The sequence below is a fragment of the Aristolochia californica genome, unplaced genomic scaffold (assembly GCF_029961685.1).
Source record: "Aristolochia californica isolate CCGP_79_NKW_82.1479 unplaced genomic scaffold, dmAriCali1.0.hap1 SCAF_1, whole genome shotgun sequence".
Lineage (NCBI taxonomy): Eukaryota > Viridiplantae > Streptophyta > Magnoliopsida > Piperales > Aristolochiaceae > Aristolochia > Aristolochia californica.
The window spans coordinates 3078746-3099114 of record NW_027181770.1 but is presented as its reverse complement, the minus strand read 5'-3'; the positions used below and the strand labels follow the sequence as shown (position 1 = coordinate 3099114).

The following is a 20369-nucleotide window of genomic DNA, read 5'->3' as shown; positions in this document are numbered from 1 at the left end:
TTTGCTAGTGTGGAATGAGACCCATACACAAAAGGTTAAAGGTCTTATTCATCTTCCCTATGTTAATCAAGTAACCGCCTTCATGGGCCACCCGCGAAGATTACTCGAATCAGCCCAATCTTTTATGTGAAGTTCTATGGCTTCAGAAATAGTTAAAACTGTAATGTTCATAAGTTAGAAATTTAACCAACAAATTCATAGGAAACTAAGTTTTTACAATAGGGTTTTTCAATATTTTTCCAATCAGAAATTATGAGGACCTGCCCAGTTACATGACTGCGGATTGAGAAAACGTAGCTGTAACGTCCAACAATCTAAGAGAACGGAAAATGACATTATACAGGAAGATTCATGGACCTACTTTCACCTGTGCTGTGGATTTTCGGATCGTTGCTTAATCTGGACCTACATTTTTGTGTGCCGTGGATTTTCAGATCCAGCGGCTTACTCTGGACCTTCATTTTTATGTGCCATGGATTTTAAGATCCAATGCTTGCTCACAGCCAGTTCAGTTATTAACATGAAATTGGAAAGTAGTTACAATCTTACAACAGATAGGCTTTGTACAAAACTGCTTTCTACAATCTTACAATTCATGGAGAGATATGACAAAACTGCTTCACATCAGCACTTTGGTTGTCACATCGTATAGACTTCAATATTGACAAGACCAAGCTTGGTTTGAGTGAATTGGTAGTTGATGCATGTGTATTCAGAGAAAAAAAAAACTGTATTTCAATCAATACTCATACGTTGTCAGTGAGGAACAACGCACAAAGCACTCTGCTGTGGAGGATGCAGGCTCACAGCCATTTGATCCACTGGGGTCGAAAGATAATCAAACTAGGACATTCATAGGCATCAAGCTATCATATCAGCATCTTCAACTTCTGAGGTCAAGACAAAGCTGGGAAAGGCCATAGTTATGTCCCTAGAGAATCATCAATTTATATTAGAACTCGATAGATTTGGATAATTAAGCTCTTTAAACACAACAATTGAGCAAGAAATTGAAGATACAAAATGACAAACAGCAGCCTAATGGGGTGTCACGGGAAAAACGGTCACTCGATGCTCACTGGCAACCTCATATGATTGCGAGTTGTGTGGTTCTGCAACCACCCTAAAAATCTGATTAGGTTCAGTTCTCTCAAAACCAATATGCTGACTCAATCCCAAAACAAGACAGTAAAAAGCATGTCAAGACTGAGGCTAGTGCCATTCTAAGTCTCACCCAGCTCATCCTGAGTCTGGGACAAGTCAGGTACAAGACTAATTCAATACGTGGAACTGACCTGCCTACTTAGAAGACTTGAGTTGGCATGCTTCGTTCACAGGCCGACTTGGCAACTCAAAGAACCAGTTTTTGAAACTAAGTTGAAGATAAAAACAGTCTACTAAACTGCCTTTCCTTTTTTATTTCAGTGCAGTTGCATCATTAGTTCTGTACAAGACTGAAAAATATCAGCATCAATCTCACTAATCCTACACCACCCTTCTCTCAGTCAATTTTCCTAATCAACCATGGGAAACTCAAAATATCCACAACTGTGCATTCACCACTGTTCTTAAACCCTTTCACAGAGGCTAGCAGGTATAAAATAATCTTATCTTGAATTTAGCATTCAGTTTAACTCTTTAACAAGAAAAGAAGGACCAGAAAGGGGAAAGAGTTTCTTACTCCATTCCTATTTGGTTTGTTATGAGTTTCTAATGATTTCTACATTTGTTTCTGTATAATGAATCCCATCCTTCTAAGGTGGCCACTAACACTTGTGTGCACATGATGCAATCCAGAAATAAAACATACAGGTGCAAAAAACAGAAAGAGAGATCCTTAACACACATCTGAGTCTGATGAAAAAGACCAACTGCTGCCACCCTTTTTTCTTGGGCGTTAATGAAACTGGAACTTAGAAATTAAATCAAATTTCTTCTTCTTCATGTTACTAGTGACATCTACAAGTAACTGGCAGGTTTATAAACCTAGAGTTATGTAGAATATCCACCTAATGTTCCAAGAGTTCCATGGCACAAAAGAATAAACATATGCTAGAACTAAGTTTAGAACTTACTTCAAGTATGGAAGAGTCATTATTTTCAGCAAAGATGGATTGCGTTTCACAAAGTCCCTCCACTCGTCTTCATCTATCTTTCCGTCACCCTTTGAATCTGCGTCAATGAAAGTCTGCAAAGAAAAGAAAATACAATGACCAAACAAAAAACAAAAGTTCAAGACTGAAGAAGCTGTAGCTAGCCCACTGAAAAATAAGGGGTATTTACTTCTAAAACGCACCTTATCAACAATTGTTTCAACAACATCCTCTGAAAGGGCCAGATCGGATTCATTCAGAAGAGCAAGTACCATCTCCTTGAGCTGTGCAGCAACGAAGTTAAAAATTAAGTCATTATCATCCTTCTTCCAAAATAAATTGAGCGACAATAAAGACAGAGAAAACACAATAAGGAAATGGCAGACCAGCAAGAATATACTAAACTAAAAGGAGATGAAAAACGCTTCTAGATGTATCAATAAATCAGAAACAAACAGCTGCAGATGCACATGCTTCTAATGAGCTCGGGCACGTAATGTTCTGTATGCATGTATTCAGTCAGCAGTATACTAGGATTAACTCAAATCTATGGTGCAACTACAATCTTTGGTTTCCAAATATGATGGTCTCAAAAACAATTGGATGTCAGTTGACAGTGTTACTATAGGCTTTTATATTTTGATCTGTTACTACATATTTTTAACTAAATAACATTCTTCCTTTCCTTTGGCACTGTCAAAGGGACTCAACCCACAGAATTGTAGTGGTCCAAACTTGGTCCATAACACAGCATATTAAAAAACTCCAACCCAGTATACAGTACATGAAATCAAAGGGTAGCAAGAGGTACAGATTATTTACCTCCTCACGTTCAATGAAACCAGTGTGCCTTAAATTATACAACTTGAATGCAACTGCAACAAGACATTAACCGGTTAAGAACCTTGCGTGCCAACAATAAATGCAGCCACAGAAAATCAATCACCAAGAAAGTTAAAATGTGTATAAGGTATTCTCATAGCAATGTACGTTATAACCAAATCATTGCTTTTTTGTCTCCAATAAAAGATTTTCCGAAAGCTAGAGTACACTTAGCTACAGAAAAATCAACCACCAAGAATGTTATAATGCATAAAAGGCAATCTCATAGCGATATACGTTATAACCAAATCATCCCTTTTTGTCTCCAATAAATTTTTTTTGTTGAAAGCTAGAATGTACTTAAGCTTGAAACTGCCAATAATATAAAGATCGGATAAAACTTTTTGCTGATATCAATTAGCCGATCCAGTAAATGAAAGGTTTCAGAAAATGCTACCAAAAACTATAGTTTCTTACATGAGATTTTATCTGACTCAGGAGCATTTGGATGGAAGATGCTAAGTGACCGAACAAACTCCCCAAACTCAATAACTCCATTGCGCTTGACATCAAACAAATCAAATATCTACAATCAAAGACAGCAAAAGCCATTAGCTAAAGGCCAATTAAGATACAATGACACATTTTGATTCAAAACAGAGACATTTACCAAAAATCAAATGCATCATCCAGGTAGCCTATGAGGAACAAACTGCCAACAAACAGAAGCTGGACCTATTAAAGTAGGCTTTTTCTTAATCCAGCTTTAAGGCAAGACTTGGCTTAACAACTTTTTAGAAGTAAATTTGTGGAGAAAACTTGTTATCAACTTGCCTTGTTGAACAAGAGAGAGAGAGAGAGAGAGAGAGAGAGAGAGAGAGAGAGAAAGGGAGATCAGTGCAAATTACTCTTAAACACAAAGATTATGAGAACAGATATTATTCATTTGCTCAAAATGGAGGAAACAGATATCTTATATCAGGTTTCTGGAGAACTTGCTACTGCAAAAGATTTTTATTTTTTATTTTTTGGGGGCAAATACTGCAATAAGAAATTGAGTATTCAAGCTTCCGGATATATCTAAATAGTAAGAAAATGCCTCACCACAGCTAAAGAGAAAGTGATTTTAAATCTATTGCAAAGAATAAAAGCAGACATCCTTCCTTTACAAACAAATAAAAAAAGAACTAAGATTAATGGATCATGATATTATAGTACCAACCCTGTCTGCAAAAAGATTCCGCCTATTGCTATTCTTGAATAGTGCCAGTTGAAACTCCTCCTGTGAGGAAACAAATTGATATCAAATTTTGAGATGGAAGTTCCAGCACCTAACCTCTTGCAGTAAGTTCAGTGTCCATAGGACAAATGAATTACCCTGTGAATAAGCCCATCATCAATTATTGAGCTGCTCAGTTTTTTAAAAAGCTCATACAAAGCTTGCACTTCACTCACGGTAACTGCCAGAAGAAAATAAAATATTACGTTTTTCTGACTGGGAATAAATTTGATATATTTGCTTATAACAAAATTTAAAGCCAAAAATAATTACTATCAGCTCAAGAATAAAAAAAAATCCAGAAAATATATGAAATGGTAGCAGTTGAGAGTGGAAAGCTACTCCACCAATTTACAGATGATTCTATGGAGGCAAGTTAGAGGATGGATAAAAATACTCACAACAAGTTTCAGAAGCTAGAACAGTAGGTTCCTCATAACCAGGTGCTTGGTTCACATGCTTTGAGCAAATGCAACCCATAAAAGACGATGTTTGTTACTAAAGTCCAGGTTTATGTATAAAATGATTGCTTCATAAGCTATATATCCTGTGACTTGTGAGACTTGCGCCTGCAAAAACAATAACTATACACGACTTCATAAAGGATATGGTTCTCAGAATTCTACAACGACATAGGAAAGGAGTAGATACATTCCCAAATAAGCCAAAAGAAAAAAAAAAAGCATACAAATCCATCTCATGAAGATCAAGAAATACCTTTAATTAGAGTCAAATCACTTCACAGGAGCAGATAACAACCTTCGATCCGTCTAGGTGACCTCTTGCACTGTGATTCACGTGAACAAGTCAAATAATTACGAACTAAAATTACTCAAACATAAAACATGTTTTAATTTAAGAACAACAGTGAAGATTGAAGCTTAGAGAAGTCAAACACCAAAAAACGAGCAAGACTAAGAGAACACTTTGAAGTCCATGACATCAAAATAAAACGACCGCCAACATTATCCAATTTTGCTTTCTCTTCAGAACGAAGATACATATTTTAAAATATGGAATCGATTTTCGAACAAGGATTGTACAACATAAAACTCGTCATAAAACAAACGAACCTGGTGAAGCAAGTTAAAAAACCTGAAAAATCGTGTCCTAGATACTAGTACTCAACCAGAAGGAAATCCGTCCCTCCATTCCTTCATACTCAACGTTAAACAAATCACATTTTCCCAAACACAATTTTCGGACTAAAACCAACGATCCAGCACCGGACAGAATAATAAATCTCCAACAGAAAAAATGAAGCTCAAACTCTTCCGCCACCATGACTTGTTTAAAATCCAAACACACGAAATAAAATCTCGAAAACTAAGATGAACTCAAAGACGGCATTGACCGCAAAGAAATATCACGATACGGACAAAAAGAAATTCCAAAAAAAGAGAGAGCCAAAAACAAGTAAAATCAAAAGAAAACAACGTGAGTCAGAAATAGTCCGATCGCAATTCAAAACTGACCTGTAACTTCAGATCGACCGTTTAAGGAAGCCGGAGCAAGAACAACGAGAGAGCGTCTGAAAGAATCAGCGCGTCTCTACGAGTCCGCTGCCACGGATACTCCAGTTTTCAACGCCGTCTGCGTCTCCCTCATCGTTTTTTTATTCAGTCGGAGAAATGCTCATTTAATTTTCCCTCCTCCCTAAAGCGCCAGCTGTGCCAAAAATATAGGGATTTTCAGTAATAAAGCACAAATTGAATATAACATATACGGTTCAGAGTATTAAGAACTTGAGTTAGGACTTCCGTATTCCTCCGTACATATTTTAGTTAGGGGTAGGCATCTAAACGGTTTTAGGGAAAACTGACCCGACCCGATCCGAAAAGTTGAAGTTCGGGTTTCTAATTTTACCCTGTGTCGGGGGAACAGTTAGAAAAAAATCCACCCAATTTTGGGTGGGGGATGGGTTTTTCCGAATCCAACCCAAATCCCATCTACATACGAGACAGACATATGAAAAAAGTGTGTTGAGAAGTGTGTCGGGACAAAGTTAGAAAAAACCCACCGAATTGCGGGTTGGAGATGGATTTTTCCTAATCTAACTCTAATTGTAGAGATATAAAACGAAGTTGAGTCAGGTTTATAAGAACCGGATGGGATAGGTCAGATTTTTAAGTCGACAAAGGTTACAAAGCTTTCCGAAAGCTTTCCGCCATTCGTTCGAAATTTCCCACCCAGCTGTTCGTATGCTCGTAGTTCGTATTCAAGGAAGAGGAAGAGAAAAATCACCGATTTGTTATCTTCTCAAATCTCAAGGATCAGCGCTCACTGATTGCACATGGCGAGCGCAGATAACCGGTCCAAAGCGTGAAATAAAGGCGCAGTGCAGTGAAGTGCAGTGCATCCGAATGCAACAGTTTAACCTTTTCTGGACATTTAATCAAACAGATTCTCGGCTTGACCGTAGTACAGTTACTTAGACGGCGATGGATTGGCCGACACGTTTGACTACAACCAATGGCAGCAGCCATGGTTAGCACCAACTGAAGAATAGATCAAGTCGCTTTCTTTGGGAAACAGAAGAAACGGAGCAGGAACCCATCGTCCCCCCGTGACAGGCAGAAATCATCGTCAAACTCTCCCCGCGACGTATGATTCCCGGGACTTTCTGTTTTTTAATCAAATGAGTTGTAGATAAACAGGAGAAGCCTCCGGGGATAGAGAAGTCGCGTCAGATTTATGCCAGAAGACGACACACCATCATGACTGTATCCAAGAGAGATAGGTCCACAATCCAGCTTAGGAGATTTAGCCGTCATCAACTAGTGATTTCCTCTAATCAGCTAATCTAATTGCTTTGGTCATCGCCCATCTAGTGCTGATAAGATGGTTAATCTTTTGACAATGTTCATATTCCTTATTAATATTTTTAAGGGCTATTTATTTATTTATTTTTATCAGCACTCACTTATAGACATGGGTCCTAATTTTTGAGTAGGATGAGGACTGAGGAGTCTGATCTCCAATCTCGACCCGATATCTCTTGAATCTGAGTCGACTCGACTAAGTTATGAGTTCGCTGGTAAGAAGACTATTGGTAGAGTTGCAAATGAATTTTTTTAGTAGAAAGATAAAAAAGAATTTAATTTTAAGTCTATTTGTGTTAATAGAAATTTATAGAAAAATGACTTATTGGGATAGAAATCAAATAGTTGCTTAAGCTGAGGTGTTCAATCAATATTTGTACCACTTATTAAAAGTTAGATATTAGTGTTTGGTATCTTGTGATCAGTTCAAGTCAAATGTATTGAATTCAGATATACCTTATGTGGGATAAAAGGACCTTTGGGGGGGGTTAGTCAACTTGAAGGATAAGATGATCTTCAACGGCATAACGTCCTTCAATACTTGAAGTCGTTAGTGGAGCGCAGATGAAGCTTCATCTCGATGCAAGAAGGGGTCCTTCATCTCCGTGGTTTAATTTCTTTCATCTCAAAGAAGGCCTTGTTTGATCTTCTTTGAGTTGAAGAACAGGCGACGCTAGCCTTGTTTATTAATTTTTTGTGGGACCCTCACCTATATGGTAATTGTCTTGTTGAGACATTTTGCATCTGATCTGAATTGACCTCTCTGATATCTGGTATATAGTTAATGAACTATGGTTGGCTAAATTTAAGTTGTGCATGTTGATTGACCAAAGTACTTGGTTACATAAGTAAAAATATGTGCCCCTGATATGTACTACCAATAGCCTTCAAGTTGAGATTCAAAAATACCGACTTAAAACCTAGGTTATGCCTAGAGTCTCAGGATTTTCTTATTCGGCTCAATTTAGATATATGAAAACCTGAGTAAACTGAAGGTGAGTTGGACGGGCAACTTACACAATCCAAAATCTGATTCAACTAGGGGTGGCACCAAGCTAAACTGACTCACAAACCGTTTGAGTTCAACTCAATTCAGTTTTCATTTGAGTGTGGTTCGAGCTCAAATTTGAAATAAGGCTCATTAAGTATAACAAGTCAAATTTGAGATTTTTCAAGTTCGGCTTGTTAGCTCATGAGCCGACTCATTAGCATGTATATTTTTTTTATGAAAATACCCTTTACTCTATTTGTTGTTATTAATTCCCTCTTTAGTTTGCTTATAATTGCTTTTATTTGCTTCAAACCTCAAAGACGATCGATCGTTCAACCCTTTTGGGTTCCTCAATATCTAATGTTGTTGTTTGCTAATGGAATAAATACTATTGATGAAGATATTTACTCTTTCTTTTAGGTCTATTAAATAAGTTATTATATATTAATGTACTCCATTGCAAAAAAATTGACTCATCTATAATACTTTATAGTATAGAAAGAAAAAATTCCATATAAAACAATGAAAATGTGACTTTTTTATATGCATTCATCTATCTTGCCCACCTTTAGGTGTCTAGCATCAAGATACCATCTGGTCCGGTGGAGTGAATTCACTTTCGGTCTTTTTTTACTTAAAATAAATTATTATATTTTCCACTTACACAACTGGAGTCGACTCAACCCCTAAATATGTCTAAGTTGATCACAATTTTTTGTGGTATCATGGAGTGAATTCACTCAAGTCTTTTTCACTTAAATGAATTATTTCATTCTCCACTTAGACAATTGGAGTCTTTTGCCGTAGGTAAATTCACTTTCACTTAAAAAGTGCAGCCCCTAAAATTGTCGGCCATTATCACGTAGTCTGCGTCGACTCAGACACGTTTTCAATCTGTGGAATTCCGTACACTCTGTCTTGCAAAGTAAACTTATGTAATCTAATCCTAGGCAATTTTTTCAAAAAGTAGAGATCGCAACAGGATCTGGTGTCATGGCGAGAGACCAAAATCCATTGAGATGTTGAAATTGACAGAATTGCAGGCGAAGACGTGTCTGCTTATCTTTGGTTCCAGTCCCATCTTGACTTTCTTCTTGATTAACAGTAACAGTCGTAAATTGATTGGTATTAATAAAAATTAATTTGATTCTCCTTTTCTTTGAGATACTGTTTGAGTTCAGCATAACACTTCCCCAAATCCGAGACTGATTATGACATTAAATACACCCTATAACCTTCGATTCTTTCCTTGGCGCAGCTGCTGCATGTGACGCAACACATGACGCCTTATGCCTGTGGTTTTTCCTTACCCTGGATTTCAATCGCTTCGACTGGGGGCGTTCAGCCGGTACAAGGAATGGATAGTCGTCGTCAGTAGCTGTGAGGAAAAGAATGCAGATCTGAGCACCAGAGTAATCTCCTTGTTCCTTCTCGGATCGGATGAACGATATGCCAGCTTTGGTGACTGCATAGATTTGTTAAATTGTAAATAATGGGTCTGCTACGACTACGAGGACGATCTTGGATTCAGTATTGGAGAGTTGGAATTCCTATCACGAAGAAGTTGTACTGTTCATGAACTCGCTTTGTGAGCTTAAAGTTCGGAGATTTAGGCTTTTTTTGGTCAATCAGGGAAGTGTAAAGGTGTAATAATCTTCTTCCTTAACACAGCTTTGATGGAAATCTGATCAAAGTGGATTCTAGACGAAAATCATTACTTTGGGATAGGCTTTTTGAAGATATCATTTATTTATTTAGCTTTTATTAAAGTTGCTTTTGGATTTTCAGGGAAAAAACAAGGGGTTTTTTTAAGCTTTTTGAAGTCTAAATGAACACGAGGAGAAGGGAAGGGATGCAGCCTCTATCCTCCCTCCTGCATAATGGCCGGATGGGTAGGAGAGTGGAACCTGTCCCTCCCCTCTTATTTTCCGTGGGAAGGGGAAGGTAACGATAATTCATCTTAAATAAATTGATTCAACTTTAACTCATCCTTGGGTGTTAGTGTAGACAAGTTAAAGTGCACTAGAAAACAGCAGTGTTAGTGCCCCCAAATGAAAAGTATGAAATAAACAAGAGATAAAGTAACATTTTATAATATACTTAAATAAAACATATACCTAAACAGATAATTAACCAAAATAAATATGGTTACTACACTTATAAGTGATTTAACGTGTAGTATTAAAATATGTTAACATCCTAATTAACAAAAAATTATATTATATTACTTAATTATTACAGTTTATTATAAATTAATACAATAATTAAGTGTGACTACAATAAATTATTAAAAATAATAATAAAAGTAAAAAATAACATAAGCAAATATAATAAATAAATAAATTATTTTTTAATAACATAAGATATATTTTAACATTAAAACTCACTAATTTAATACAGTAATAAAAAATATAATAAATAAATAAATATATTAATTTATCAGTAACATAATATATATTTTTACTTATTATTAATTAATAATATATTGACACAAAATGTAAAACCATTGGTTTAATTAATTATAGAAATTGGATAATTAAATAAATTAATAATTAAAATTTATTATAAATTAATATACTAATTATATGTGACAAGAATAAATTATTAAAAATAAATAAATAAGTTAAAAATATCATAAGCGAATATAATAAATAAATAAATTATTTTTTAATAACATAAGATATATTTTAACAATAAAACTCCCTAATTTAATACAGTAACAAAAAATAAATGTAATAAATAAATTAATTAATTAATTTATCAATAACATAATATATATTTTTACGTATTATTAATTAATAATATATTGAAAAAAAATGTAAAACCATTGGTTTAATTAATTATAGCAATGGGATAATTAAACCAATTAATGATTACAGTTATTATAAATTAATATACTAATTAGGTGTGACTACAATAAATTTTAAAAAATTGAAAAAAAGTAAAAAATAAAAAAAGTGCATATAATTAAGGAATAAATTATGAATTGTTTACATAATTAATAATATATTTTTACAAAATAAAAAATGATTTGTTCAAATATATATATATAATTTAAACTGCAAAAAAAAACGCTTCAAAATGAATCGAGTTACTCGTAATAGTCCACAATTTATAGCATAAAAGCAAACGTTTATGCCTTGAAATATAATAACGAGTTTGTGCATTTAAAATCATCAACTTGCTGGTTTAGTATATACGAACGACAACATACATGTTCACAAGCAATAAAGTACAACCATCAATAATCACTCTACATGCGAGTTGCTATGGCATCTCAAAATTGTGCAGCTCTAGTGGATTCTAATGCACGCTGCCTCTGCATGGTTGTTGATAAATTGTCTTCATCCCCAAGATCATCGCTATCATCGTTATCTTCATCCTCATTTACACTTGCTAATCGGACCTCATCACCTCCTCCACCAAGCTCATCATCCGAATCATCATCTTCCAATTCAAACATATCATTGTAATCCTCTTTACGTATATAATTGTGTAATATGCAACAAGTCATTACAATTTTCATCTGGATCTTATAAGAAAACGGAGGAGTGCCTTTCAACATTTGGAATCGAGCTTTTAAAGCACAAAAAGTTCGTTCAATAGTATTCCTCAAAGATGAGTGCCTTCGCTTGAATAAATTTTTATCATTTCTAGGAAGGTTGTCTCCAAATTCTTGTAGATGATAATGAGTTCCTCGATATGGAGCCAAAAATCCTGGCATATTTGTATAACTAGCATCGACAAGATAATATTTACTTACAGTACAAAATATATTCCACCTAAGACAATTGAAGATAAAATAGAACAAAATTACTACATAAAAATATATTATTTACCTTCAGGTAAAAAGACTCTATCTCGACGAGTCAATGCGTCCTTCAGTACACGAGAATCGGCTGTTGAACCCTCCCATCCAACAAGTACATAAGTGAATTGCATGTCAAATGTACATACTGCCATCACATTTTGTGAGAGATAACCTTTTTTATTCCAGAACCTTTGTTGTTCTTCAAGTGGGATGTTTGTTTTGATATGAGTTCAATCAATAGCCCCAATACAATTATAATTATATCATTTCAATTAATACAAAATAACTCTAAATATTAATCTAAAATTGTTCATTAGATGCCAAGTGATGTTACCTTAAAATACGGATAAAACATTGGATTTTTTAAAACCTTCGAGTGAGTGTGTTTTGAAGGCCGTTTGATGTAATTAGACTAAAGTTTGATAATAGCATTCAACACCTTATTGAAATACCTACTTATGGTCCAGTTTAATCTATCAAACATCTCTGATGTGACACTATACGATTGTTGTTGACCAACAGTTAGGAAGAAATATGCAAGTTGTTCTTCCATTGAGATGGTCTTTGTGGGTGATAAAAATCCTTTTACTATAAAGTATCTCTGCCAATTTATGAAACACAATTTGATTCATCCTGTAAACTTTTCAAAATTTAATAGGTGATTTCGCTAATGCTTTTTGCAAATAAATCGGACCACCTATCCCATGAAGACATAGTGCACATCTATTCCTATGGCTGAAATAATATTTTCCCATCATGTACATAAGACATGTGAATGCTATCATACATACAATCTTTTTTTTTATCTTTCTTAATATCCATGGAAACCTGCAAATATAATCACCACAAGCACAATGATGACTATAAAAATAATTCATGTTTCTTCATAAATGTCATAAACACAAAAACATACCCTTATATTCAGTCATAACCTATTTTCAAACACACCTATATACAACCATATCCAATCACACATCCACAATATTCATCCACACAATAAGAACACAACAATCATGAAAACCCAATTCTTATCCATATTGACATTCATAATCTATTAACGATAAGTCTCATAATGTCATAATTAAAAAACATAATTAAAATTCAAAACAATCGTCCAAAGTAGCTCATTACTATATTTAACCAGAATAATATTTAAGCCACTGGAGTCGCTCTTCCACTGTCATATCCGTAAACATGTTCCTCTTAATTTTTGTATCCAACCATTCAGAAGCGCGAAACCTCCACTCTATCGGAATGTCCGGGATTTCTACTAGGGCTGCAATCCATTTCTTTTTGTCGACTTTATCATCATTCAGTTTTACAACATCACGCAATACCGTAATAATTTCTTTCATTGTATCAAGGAATATGAAACTGTCATCAGTGGACATTTCAGGTCGCTTTCTACGACGACTTGAAGTTAATGGGTTAGCACTTCGAGACTAATCAGGTGCCGACTCATTTTCTGTAAAGAATGGTGATGGAGTATCTCTACTTAAATCGACATCCTCGAGCATGTCCAAGAGTGAATTTTCTTCCTCATGCTGGATATTATTGGACATGTCTACGTTAGTTTGACTTACTGTCCCTATGGCTATTAAGTTTCCCACTACCAAAGCCAATTTGTCATAAAGGGGGCAACCTTGTTGTCTCTACTATTTAGTATCTTTATGCTCCTAACATCATTTAGATGACTTAGAATAAAGTTCTAGTAATGTGAAAAACATACAAAATGTTTTACAGTACATCATAATTTACTGAGCTTAATGTAGTCTTGCCATACAGAATAACATGCAGTAACTTGGTGTATGGTTGCATCCTAACCGAACCCACTAGTGTTGAGACAGCTCGTTACTGTTTGGTAAGTTTTCTTCCATGATCTTGTTCGATTCTTGAGCTGCTCAACAGTCGTTTTATTAGTTGTGTTTTCATTGAACCTATTGACACAGTCCAAATACACCTCATGCTTCCAAACCCCATTGGGCATCCTGTTCCCCATATTAACTTGCTCAACCAAGAGATCGAGCATTTTGTTGTCATCCTCAAAGGTCCAAATGTCATATGATCGAGGAGTTTGTTGTTTTCTTCCAGCCATTTATAATCTAAATCTGAGATGGTCCTCATGGAAATTTTTTTTATCAGACAACCATTACCCGTCGTAGTAACTACGGACGCACGGAAACACAACCAACAAAAAACAAAATACCATGTGGTGGATATTTATAATACCCAAATCTCCTCATCACATGACAAGAGCATTCCGTAGCACTTCAAACATATTCAACAACATTCTAAAACATTTCAAAATTAATCGAACTAATTTTATTGCAGATTACTAGAACAATGCAAAAACACACTCATCAAGTCCAAATTCACCGAACACACCTGGTAGAGCCCCATATGATTTCGCAGTCACTACGAACAGTACATCATCAATGATGGGGGTCGGGTTTCGTTGGCTAATGGACATGCGTGTAGGCGACTCAGCCTTGTTTGAACTGGACTAAACACCCTAAATCCTAAACCCTAACTGAAAACCCTAACAAATTAAAATAAACCTTAAACCCTAAACCCTAGACCTTAACACCCCTAAAAAGCCACAAGCCCTAAACCCCCTAAACTCTAGACCTTAAAACCCCTAAAACCCCCAAACCCTAAACGTTAGACCTTAAAACTCCTAAAAGTTCCAAACCCTAAACCCTAGCCAAGTAAAATAAAAAATAAAAATAAACCCTAAACCCTAGACCTTAAAACCCCTAAAAGCCCCAAACCATAAACCCTAGAACTTAAAACCCCTAAAAGCCCCAAACACTAAACCCTAAGCCCTTAAAACACTATCACCCCAAAAACCGAGAACCCTAATTTTTTTTGAAAAAACTATAAACCCTAATTACAGACCTAAAGACTAAACGCTAGACCTTAAAAACCTTAAAAGTCCCAACCCCCAACTCTAATACTGAAATTAAACCCTATCAAGACGAAATTGAACCCTAAATCCCACAATTAGGTAACAATCAAGATAAATTACGCACAAAAATTAAAATTAAATCAAATACAACACTAAATTAGTTGAAAAAAATTAGGGTTTTTACTTATGAAATGTGGGAAAAACCGTAGCCGAATGGGAAAATCTAAGCCCAATCGAATAAATCAACACCTAAATGTCGAAAATCGAAGGAAATCAGAGGGGGAGGCCGAGAGCGAGAAAAGAGGGAGGCCAAGAGGGAAAAGAGAGAGGGAGACGAGAGAGGGAGAAGGAAGAGTGAGGTCGAGAGAGACATGGAGAGGAGATGCGTAGAAGAGAAGAAGAAGATGGGGCAAAAAAAATCGAGCGATGACGAGAGAAAGCTGAGAGCGAAACAAGAGATGATGAGAGAAAGCAGAGAGAACAAAGACGAGAGGAAGAAGATGGGGCCAAAAAAATCGTCGGGAGACGAAGGCCGAGGGAGAAGGAGAGGAGAAAGGGAAGTGACGAGCATTTTTTCCTTTCGAGGGGGGAGGAGAAGAAGCAATGCGCTTCAAGTGGTTGATTCGAAAAATAGGTTTGAATCCAAATTGCCCGATTTTTGCCTGAGAGAGTGAATTGACGTGATTCACTTGAAGTGTAATTCATTCTACACTAACCCCTTAATCTAATAAACTATGTAATGCGGGAGTAATTCATCTCACTTTATGTTGGACTTGCCCCCCTTAGACACACAATCAAATCGATTTTATAGTATTGGAAATATAATTTTTATAATAAATAATAAATAAATCTAAAATATAGTAACAACATAACTAAAATCTCAATTGGATATAATGATTTTTTTTGCCAACATGATTAAAATTTTAACCTGATATTTAGGTCTTGTTAGTGCATTTTCTACATAATGCTTTCCACGAATCATAGGGCATGTTATCTGGAAACACTTTTTTAGTTGGATTTTTCTTACCAAAAAAATTATATAATTTTTTTAGGTAAAAATTTTCAACCAAGATGGACAGTAAAACCATATGAATTTTTTTTAAATAAGTATTTGACAATTAATGTTGTAATATTTTCAACACAATGCAATTTTTTCGTAACAATTTTGTATTTGATATTTTACTTTACTAAAAAAAATCAGTTATGTATGATAATGTATGAGATTGATTATTAATTTCCATTTGATTCCCAGAAAAAAAGTACTAATAGCTCCGATTTTCCATGAAATTTTCTAAAAGTTTTCTATATAAATTTCTTGTAAGACACTAATAAAATTTTATTTGAAGGTTTCTTAGAAATCTATATCCTAGAAAAATGTTATAATTTTTTCTGGAATATAATTTTTAAACCAGGGGCACTAAAAGGCCTTATGGTAGCCTCTATTTCCATTTTGTTTTTGTGAGGAAAAGGACAAAAGGGCTCCCCTCCCTTGCCCCATTTTCTACAAATCGTAGGTAAGGGGGAGGGGAGACCCCTCTTTCTGCTCTCTTGGCAATTTTAGAGAGTGAAACAAGGGGGCCCACGTCACCTCTCTCTCACTGTTTCTTTTTCCTATTTTATTGGGCTCAAATAAGGAAGGAAAATGCAGGCTAGGGAGACAAGGGCCCAAGGCCCTACCCTATATGTCTTTTGAGGATGTGTCCGTTATTAGGTTTTCTCTCTTCTCCTGTTAAGATTAGAATTGGAAATACTAAACAGAACTTTGAAGGTTAACCATCTGATTCTGGGTCATATCTTCTCCCTCCTTCACCATATAACGCCTACCTTAGCCATTAACATGTGCTTAGATTAAAGTAGAACTAATAATCACATTTCAGCACTCATATTGCAGCTTAATTCACTGGAGCTTTTAGAATTCTTAGGCAAGTCAAAACTGCGGGAAAGAACATAACAACCATTTAACTGAGAAAACCCTTCTGCAGAAGAGATACAACCAATACCACTCTAAGCTTAAAAGAATGAAAGATACAAGACAGAGAAACACATATAAGCACTCAAAAGATTGTTACTTACAAAACAATTCGAAGGACTGAGGCTTAGAGTCCCGAACGTTTGCACATACTTCTGCTATCTTCCATTCTTACCCGATCAGTCAATCGGCTATCTACAGGTATAAGATACCAGGCTTTTTCTATGCTACTTAACCTCCCGGCACAAGTTTGCCGAAACTTGCAAATTATGACAAAGAGCATTTGGTTAAAAGCAACCTTGACAGCAGAAGCATGCAACCAGGACGCCAAGAAATGCCCCGGCAATAACTTGAGATGGGGTGTGACCAAGGAGTTCCTTAAGCTTCCTTTGGCTTATAGGATGCCCTTTAAACAAATCCTCCACGATCATGTTAAGGACCTAAGGAAAATCAGCATTCTTTCAGATGCAAGCCTTAAACTGATGACAAGGTATCGGTGCATTACCAGCAGAAAAAGAAGTAAATGACAAATGAAGTCTCCAACAGAGATTGAAGAACCATTCAAAATTATTATCACAGGTATAAAGGGAATGCCTAAGTTCCATTTTCTGTGGCAAATGATGCTTGGCAAATCATATCGCAATATTCCACACAACATAAATTAGAAAAATAAATCGTGAAGATTACATAAAAGCATCATATCTAATAATACTTTTTCTTTTTGAACAGTATCACTAAATTATACTTACAAAGAGACTTCCAGAAAGTAGTAATCCACTCAAATCTTAAAGTTAAGAGCAAACAGCTACTTGGATTTTCAGTCAGGGAAAAAAATCATTTGCAGTTTACTGAGAAGTATCAACAAAAAACTTTAAACCATATTTTTAACATTACGTTGTACTATTTGCTACTATTTCCAAAATAAATGGTCAGGCGGTGTTGCAAGATAAGAATCCTCCAGTGATTGAGAGTTCAACTCAACAGCCAAGTAGTGGGGGTTTCGTAATGCAAGGTCTAGGGTTTTAAAACTCGTAGGGTCAGGGTATCCTGGTGGTGTGTGTCAACTAAAAATGAAAATTACCAGGGGTGGAGCCAGGAAGGGTTTGCCCCCCCTTAAATTTTGGGAACATGCTTGTTTAGTTTAAGAATGCTCTCCCTAAAATTTTGGGAATATGCATGTTATGCCAATTTTCTTTAAGATTGCCTCCCCTTCCCAAAAAATACACACCCCTCCTCCACTCCCTCTTCCCGTTATTATGATTTGACCCCTCTATCAAAAATTTCTGGCTCTGCCACTGAAAATTACTGCTCAATGCTCTGGATTTATGTTGAGAAGGCCATTCCTTGCACCCCAATTTCTATGCCTGTTTCAGTTTTTCATTATCTCATAGTATGTTTTTTTCCAGAAATGTTCAACAAGAAGTGATAAAAACAGTATAATGAGAACCTACCTGGAAAAAAAGGTCTTTTTTTCCACTATAGGTAAGGGTAACCACAACAAGAAAATATAAAGCAGTAAAGAATGTCCAGAATTCCTATGGATTAAAAATGTCCTCTAATTACAAGTAAACCTACATGGAATCCACTCTCTATTCTACACCTGCTTAGTGCCCACTCTGCAATTACACGTCCTAAATTAACAACACAATTAAGAGCAAACATGAACTGAACAAGCAAACGCCCTCCATTGTACAGTTCCTTCCTCATCCTGCATCCCTTCACTGTTCCACACAGCACCGTGACATATAAACTACAGCCAGCAAAAATAAGGTTGACTCATTTTTGTCCTCCAATGCCGTTTGTTGATCCTCCCCTATGAAACTCCTCAATTGCTACTGTAATATGTACTGCTTCTCTCACTTGTTTTTCTTTCTACTCAAATTCCATGAAACCTTTTTATGCTAATGTTGCAATTATTTGAGTATTTTCATAACTTCATAGTCCATCAAGCATCTTTTCTGGTTTCCCATCTCCATCTCTTCTCCAGCTTGTTTCTTCCCACATTTAATATACATTTTCAAGTGATCTCTTTAACCTATATCACTCTCTCTCACACACTCATTTTATTCATCACTTCTCTGATTTCCATTTGGTGACCATACCTGATTTTTTCACAAACTACAATGAACTGATATCACTGTCTAATATACCTCAGAGGATTTTGGGATTCTAAGTCTGCTTCTCTATTACGAAGGGATAATACTTAATATAGGAACGCAAGTTCAAATTAAGGAATCCAGGCCTAAGGTTCAATGTTGGCTTTGTGAGGAACAAGCAACCAGAGGGTATGGGGAGGCATCTTTAATCTGAAACATGTTCTACTGGATGACTTGAAGCATGAGAAAATGTTTGAAGTAAAACCCCTGTAATTAAGCTCTTATGCATATTCAGCACTCGTCCAAAAGCTTTGACGGACTGTCCAAATTTCATCAGATATTTACGGTTTTTATTTATTTTTTCAACATTTCTCTTTACCTGGCAAGCGTCATGCAGATACAGTTCTGTAACCATAACTCCACCTTGACATGAATTATAGTTCTTCATTCAACAGGGTGCTTTTCCAAATAGAAGTAATGCATATCTAAAGAAACAACCAGCTTAAAAATTATGATTCGAATGCCAAAATGCACAACCTGAAAAGTAGAACTTCAAAAAACCCTGCAGTATACTTGTGTGGTATAGTGTGAACAACCTAATTCCACAAATCCTACACAGGAACAGCCACATATGTAAAGGGTGTCTCGATTAATCAACCAGCAGTCAAATAAACGGGAAAATTACCTCAGCTTGCATCCCTGCGTGGCGTCGTACCCCAGTTGCATCATACATAACTATCAAACTAAACCCCAAACAAACTGGAAAAAGGGCATCTGCAACCCCATGACACAAGGCCACCGATGCAGTCAAGGCGGTACATAAAGCCGAGTGTGACGAAGGCATCCCTCCAGAGCTAACTAAGATCCCAAAATCCCATTTCCTCTCGACAAAAAAATTTAAAAACAATTTCGCAGACTGAGCCAGAACCCAAGCAAGCAAGCCAGATACAAAGGTTGGGTTCGACGAGAGAGTCGCAATAAACGGACTAATGCGGACCTTAGCCACTGTGGTGGTGCTCAAAAGAAGTATACCGATGCCTCCATTCTGCAAATACTCGCCATCTGGTCCATCTGTAAAGCTTGCAGATTCGCCAAAAGCTCGCAACGAATAAACCCATTTCTCGATTGAACTTCCGAGTGAGAAAAATCCCTTTGAACGTCCAGAAAGAGCAAAATCACGGATACTTTGCAGAACCGGGACAACTACACAGAATGGAGAGACTGGAAGAGAGTACTTGAATGAGGACTTACGAGTTTGCGGATTTGAAGGGAGTTTGCATGACACAGAGTTTGGAAAACTTTTGCATTTCAACAGGTCGTGATTGAATTTGAAACAGTATGAAGGTCTGCCGTTCAAGGTGCCAAGGAATAAGACCCTACTGGCATCCATTAGCGAAGCTGCCGAGCTGATTCGCATTTCACCAAAGAGATGAGAGTTACAGCTGACTTGTGGAGAACTGCAAGTGTCAGTCAGCTTTACATACATAGCGGTTTCAACCATTCAACCTGATGAAATTGCGGGAGTCCTCCGCTGATCTCAGGACTGGAATCGGAATATCATCGAGGACATTCGCCAGC

The 20369-nt window shown here is 36.1% G+C and overlaps 2 protein-coding genes across 3 annotated transcripts; both read right to left on the bottom strand.

Annotated features, from left to right (window-relative positions):
* Positions 1-505: 505 nt before the first annotated feature.
* On the bottom strand, positions 506-5797 carry LOC137955952 (calcineurin B-like protein 7). Of its 2 annotated transcripts, none has more exons than XM_068803192.1 (10): positions 5670-5797; positions 4912-4981; positions 4596-4763; positions 4293-4375; positions 4138-4197; positions 3393-3501; positions 2916-2968; positions 2297-2377; positions 2076-2188; positions 506-931 (listed from the first exon to the last, which is right to left on the bottom strand). In XM_068803192.1, the coding sequence occupies exons 3-10, from the start codon at positions 4672-4674 to the stop codon at positions 862-864; spliced, it is 648 nt and encodes a 215-aa protein (XP_068659293.1). In that variant the 5' UTR covers positions 4675-4763; positions 4912-4981; positions 5670-5797; the 3' UTR covers positions 506-861. The 2 variants fall into 2 exon arrangements, with proteins under 2 accessions (XP_068659293.1, XP_068659301.1); XM_068803200.1 differs by having other exon boundaries at positions 4138-4194.
* Positions 5798-16602: 10805 nt separating this feature from the next.
* On the bottom strand, positions 16603-20326 carry LOC137957799 (uncharacterized). Its single transcript, XM_068805202.1, has 2 exons — positions 19477-20326; positions 16603-17135 (listed from the first exon to the last, which is right to left on the bottom strand). Exons 1-2 carry the CDS (start codon positions 20290-20292, stop codon positions 16983-16985), a joined length of 969 nt encoding a protein of 322 aa, XP_068661303.1. The 5' UTR covers positions 20293-20326; the 3' UTR covers positions 16603-16982.
* Between the last annotated feature and the right edge of the window lie 43 nt (positions 20327-20369).

What these genes read in the sequence shown, in the direction of transcription:
- LOC137955952 (XM_068803192.1), bottom strand. Translation starts at nt 4,674, where the DNA reads ATGGGTTGCATTTGCTCAAAGCATGTGAACCAAGCACCTGGTTATGAG. An exon ending in TGAGTCAGATAAAATCTCAT is followed by an intron (nt 2,969 to 3,392) that starts GTAAGAAACTAT and finishes GTCTTGTTGCAG; the next exon opens with TTGCATTCAAGTTGTATAAT. An exon ending in GTTTCATTGAACGTGAGGAG is followed by an intron (nt 2,378 to 2,915) that starts GTAAATAATCTG and finishes GTTGCTGCACAG; the next exon opens with CTCAAGGAGATGGTACTTGC.
- LOC137957799 (XM_068805202.1), bottom strand. Translation starts at nt 20,292, where the DNA reads ATGGTTGAAACCGCTATGTATGTAAAGCTGACTGACACTTGCAGTTCT. An exon ending in ACGCAGGGATGCAAGCTGAG is followed by an intron (nt 17,136 to 19,476) that starts GTAATTTTCCCG and finishes GATTTTCCTTAG; the next exon opens with GTCCTTAACATGATCGTGGA.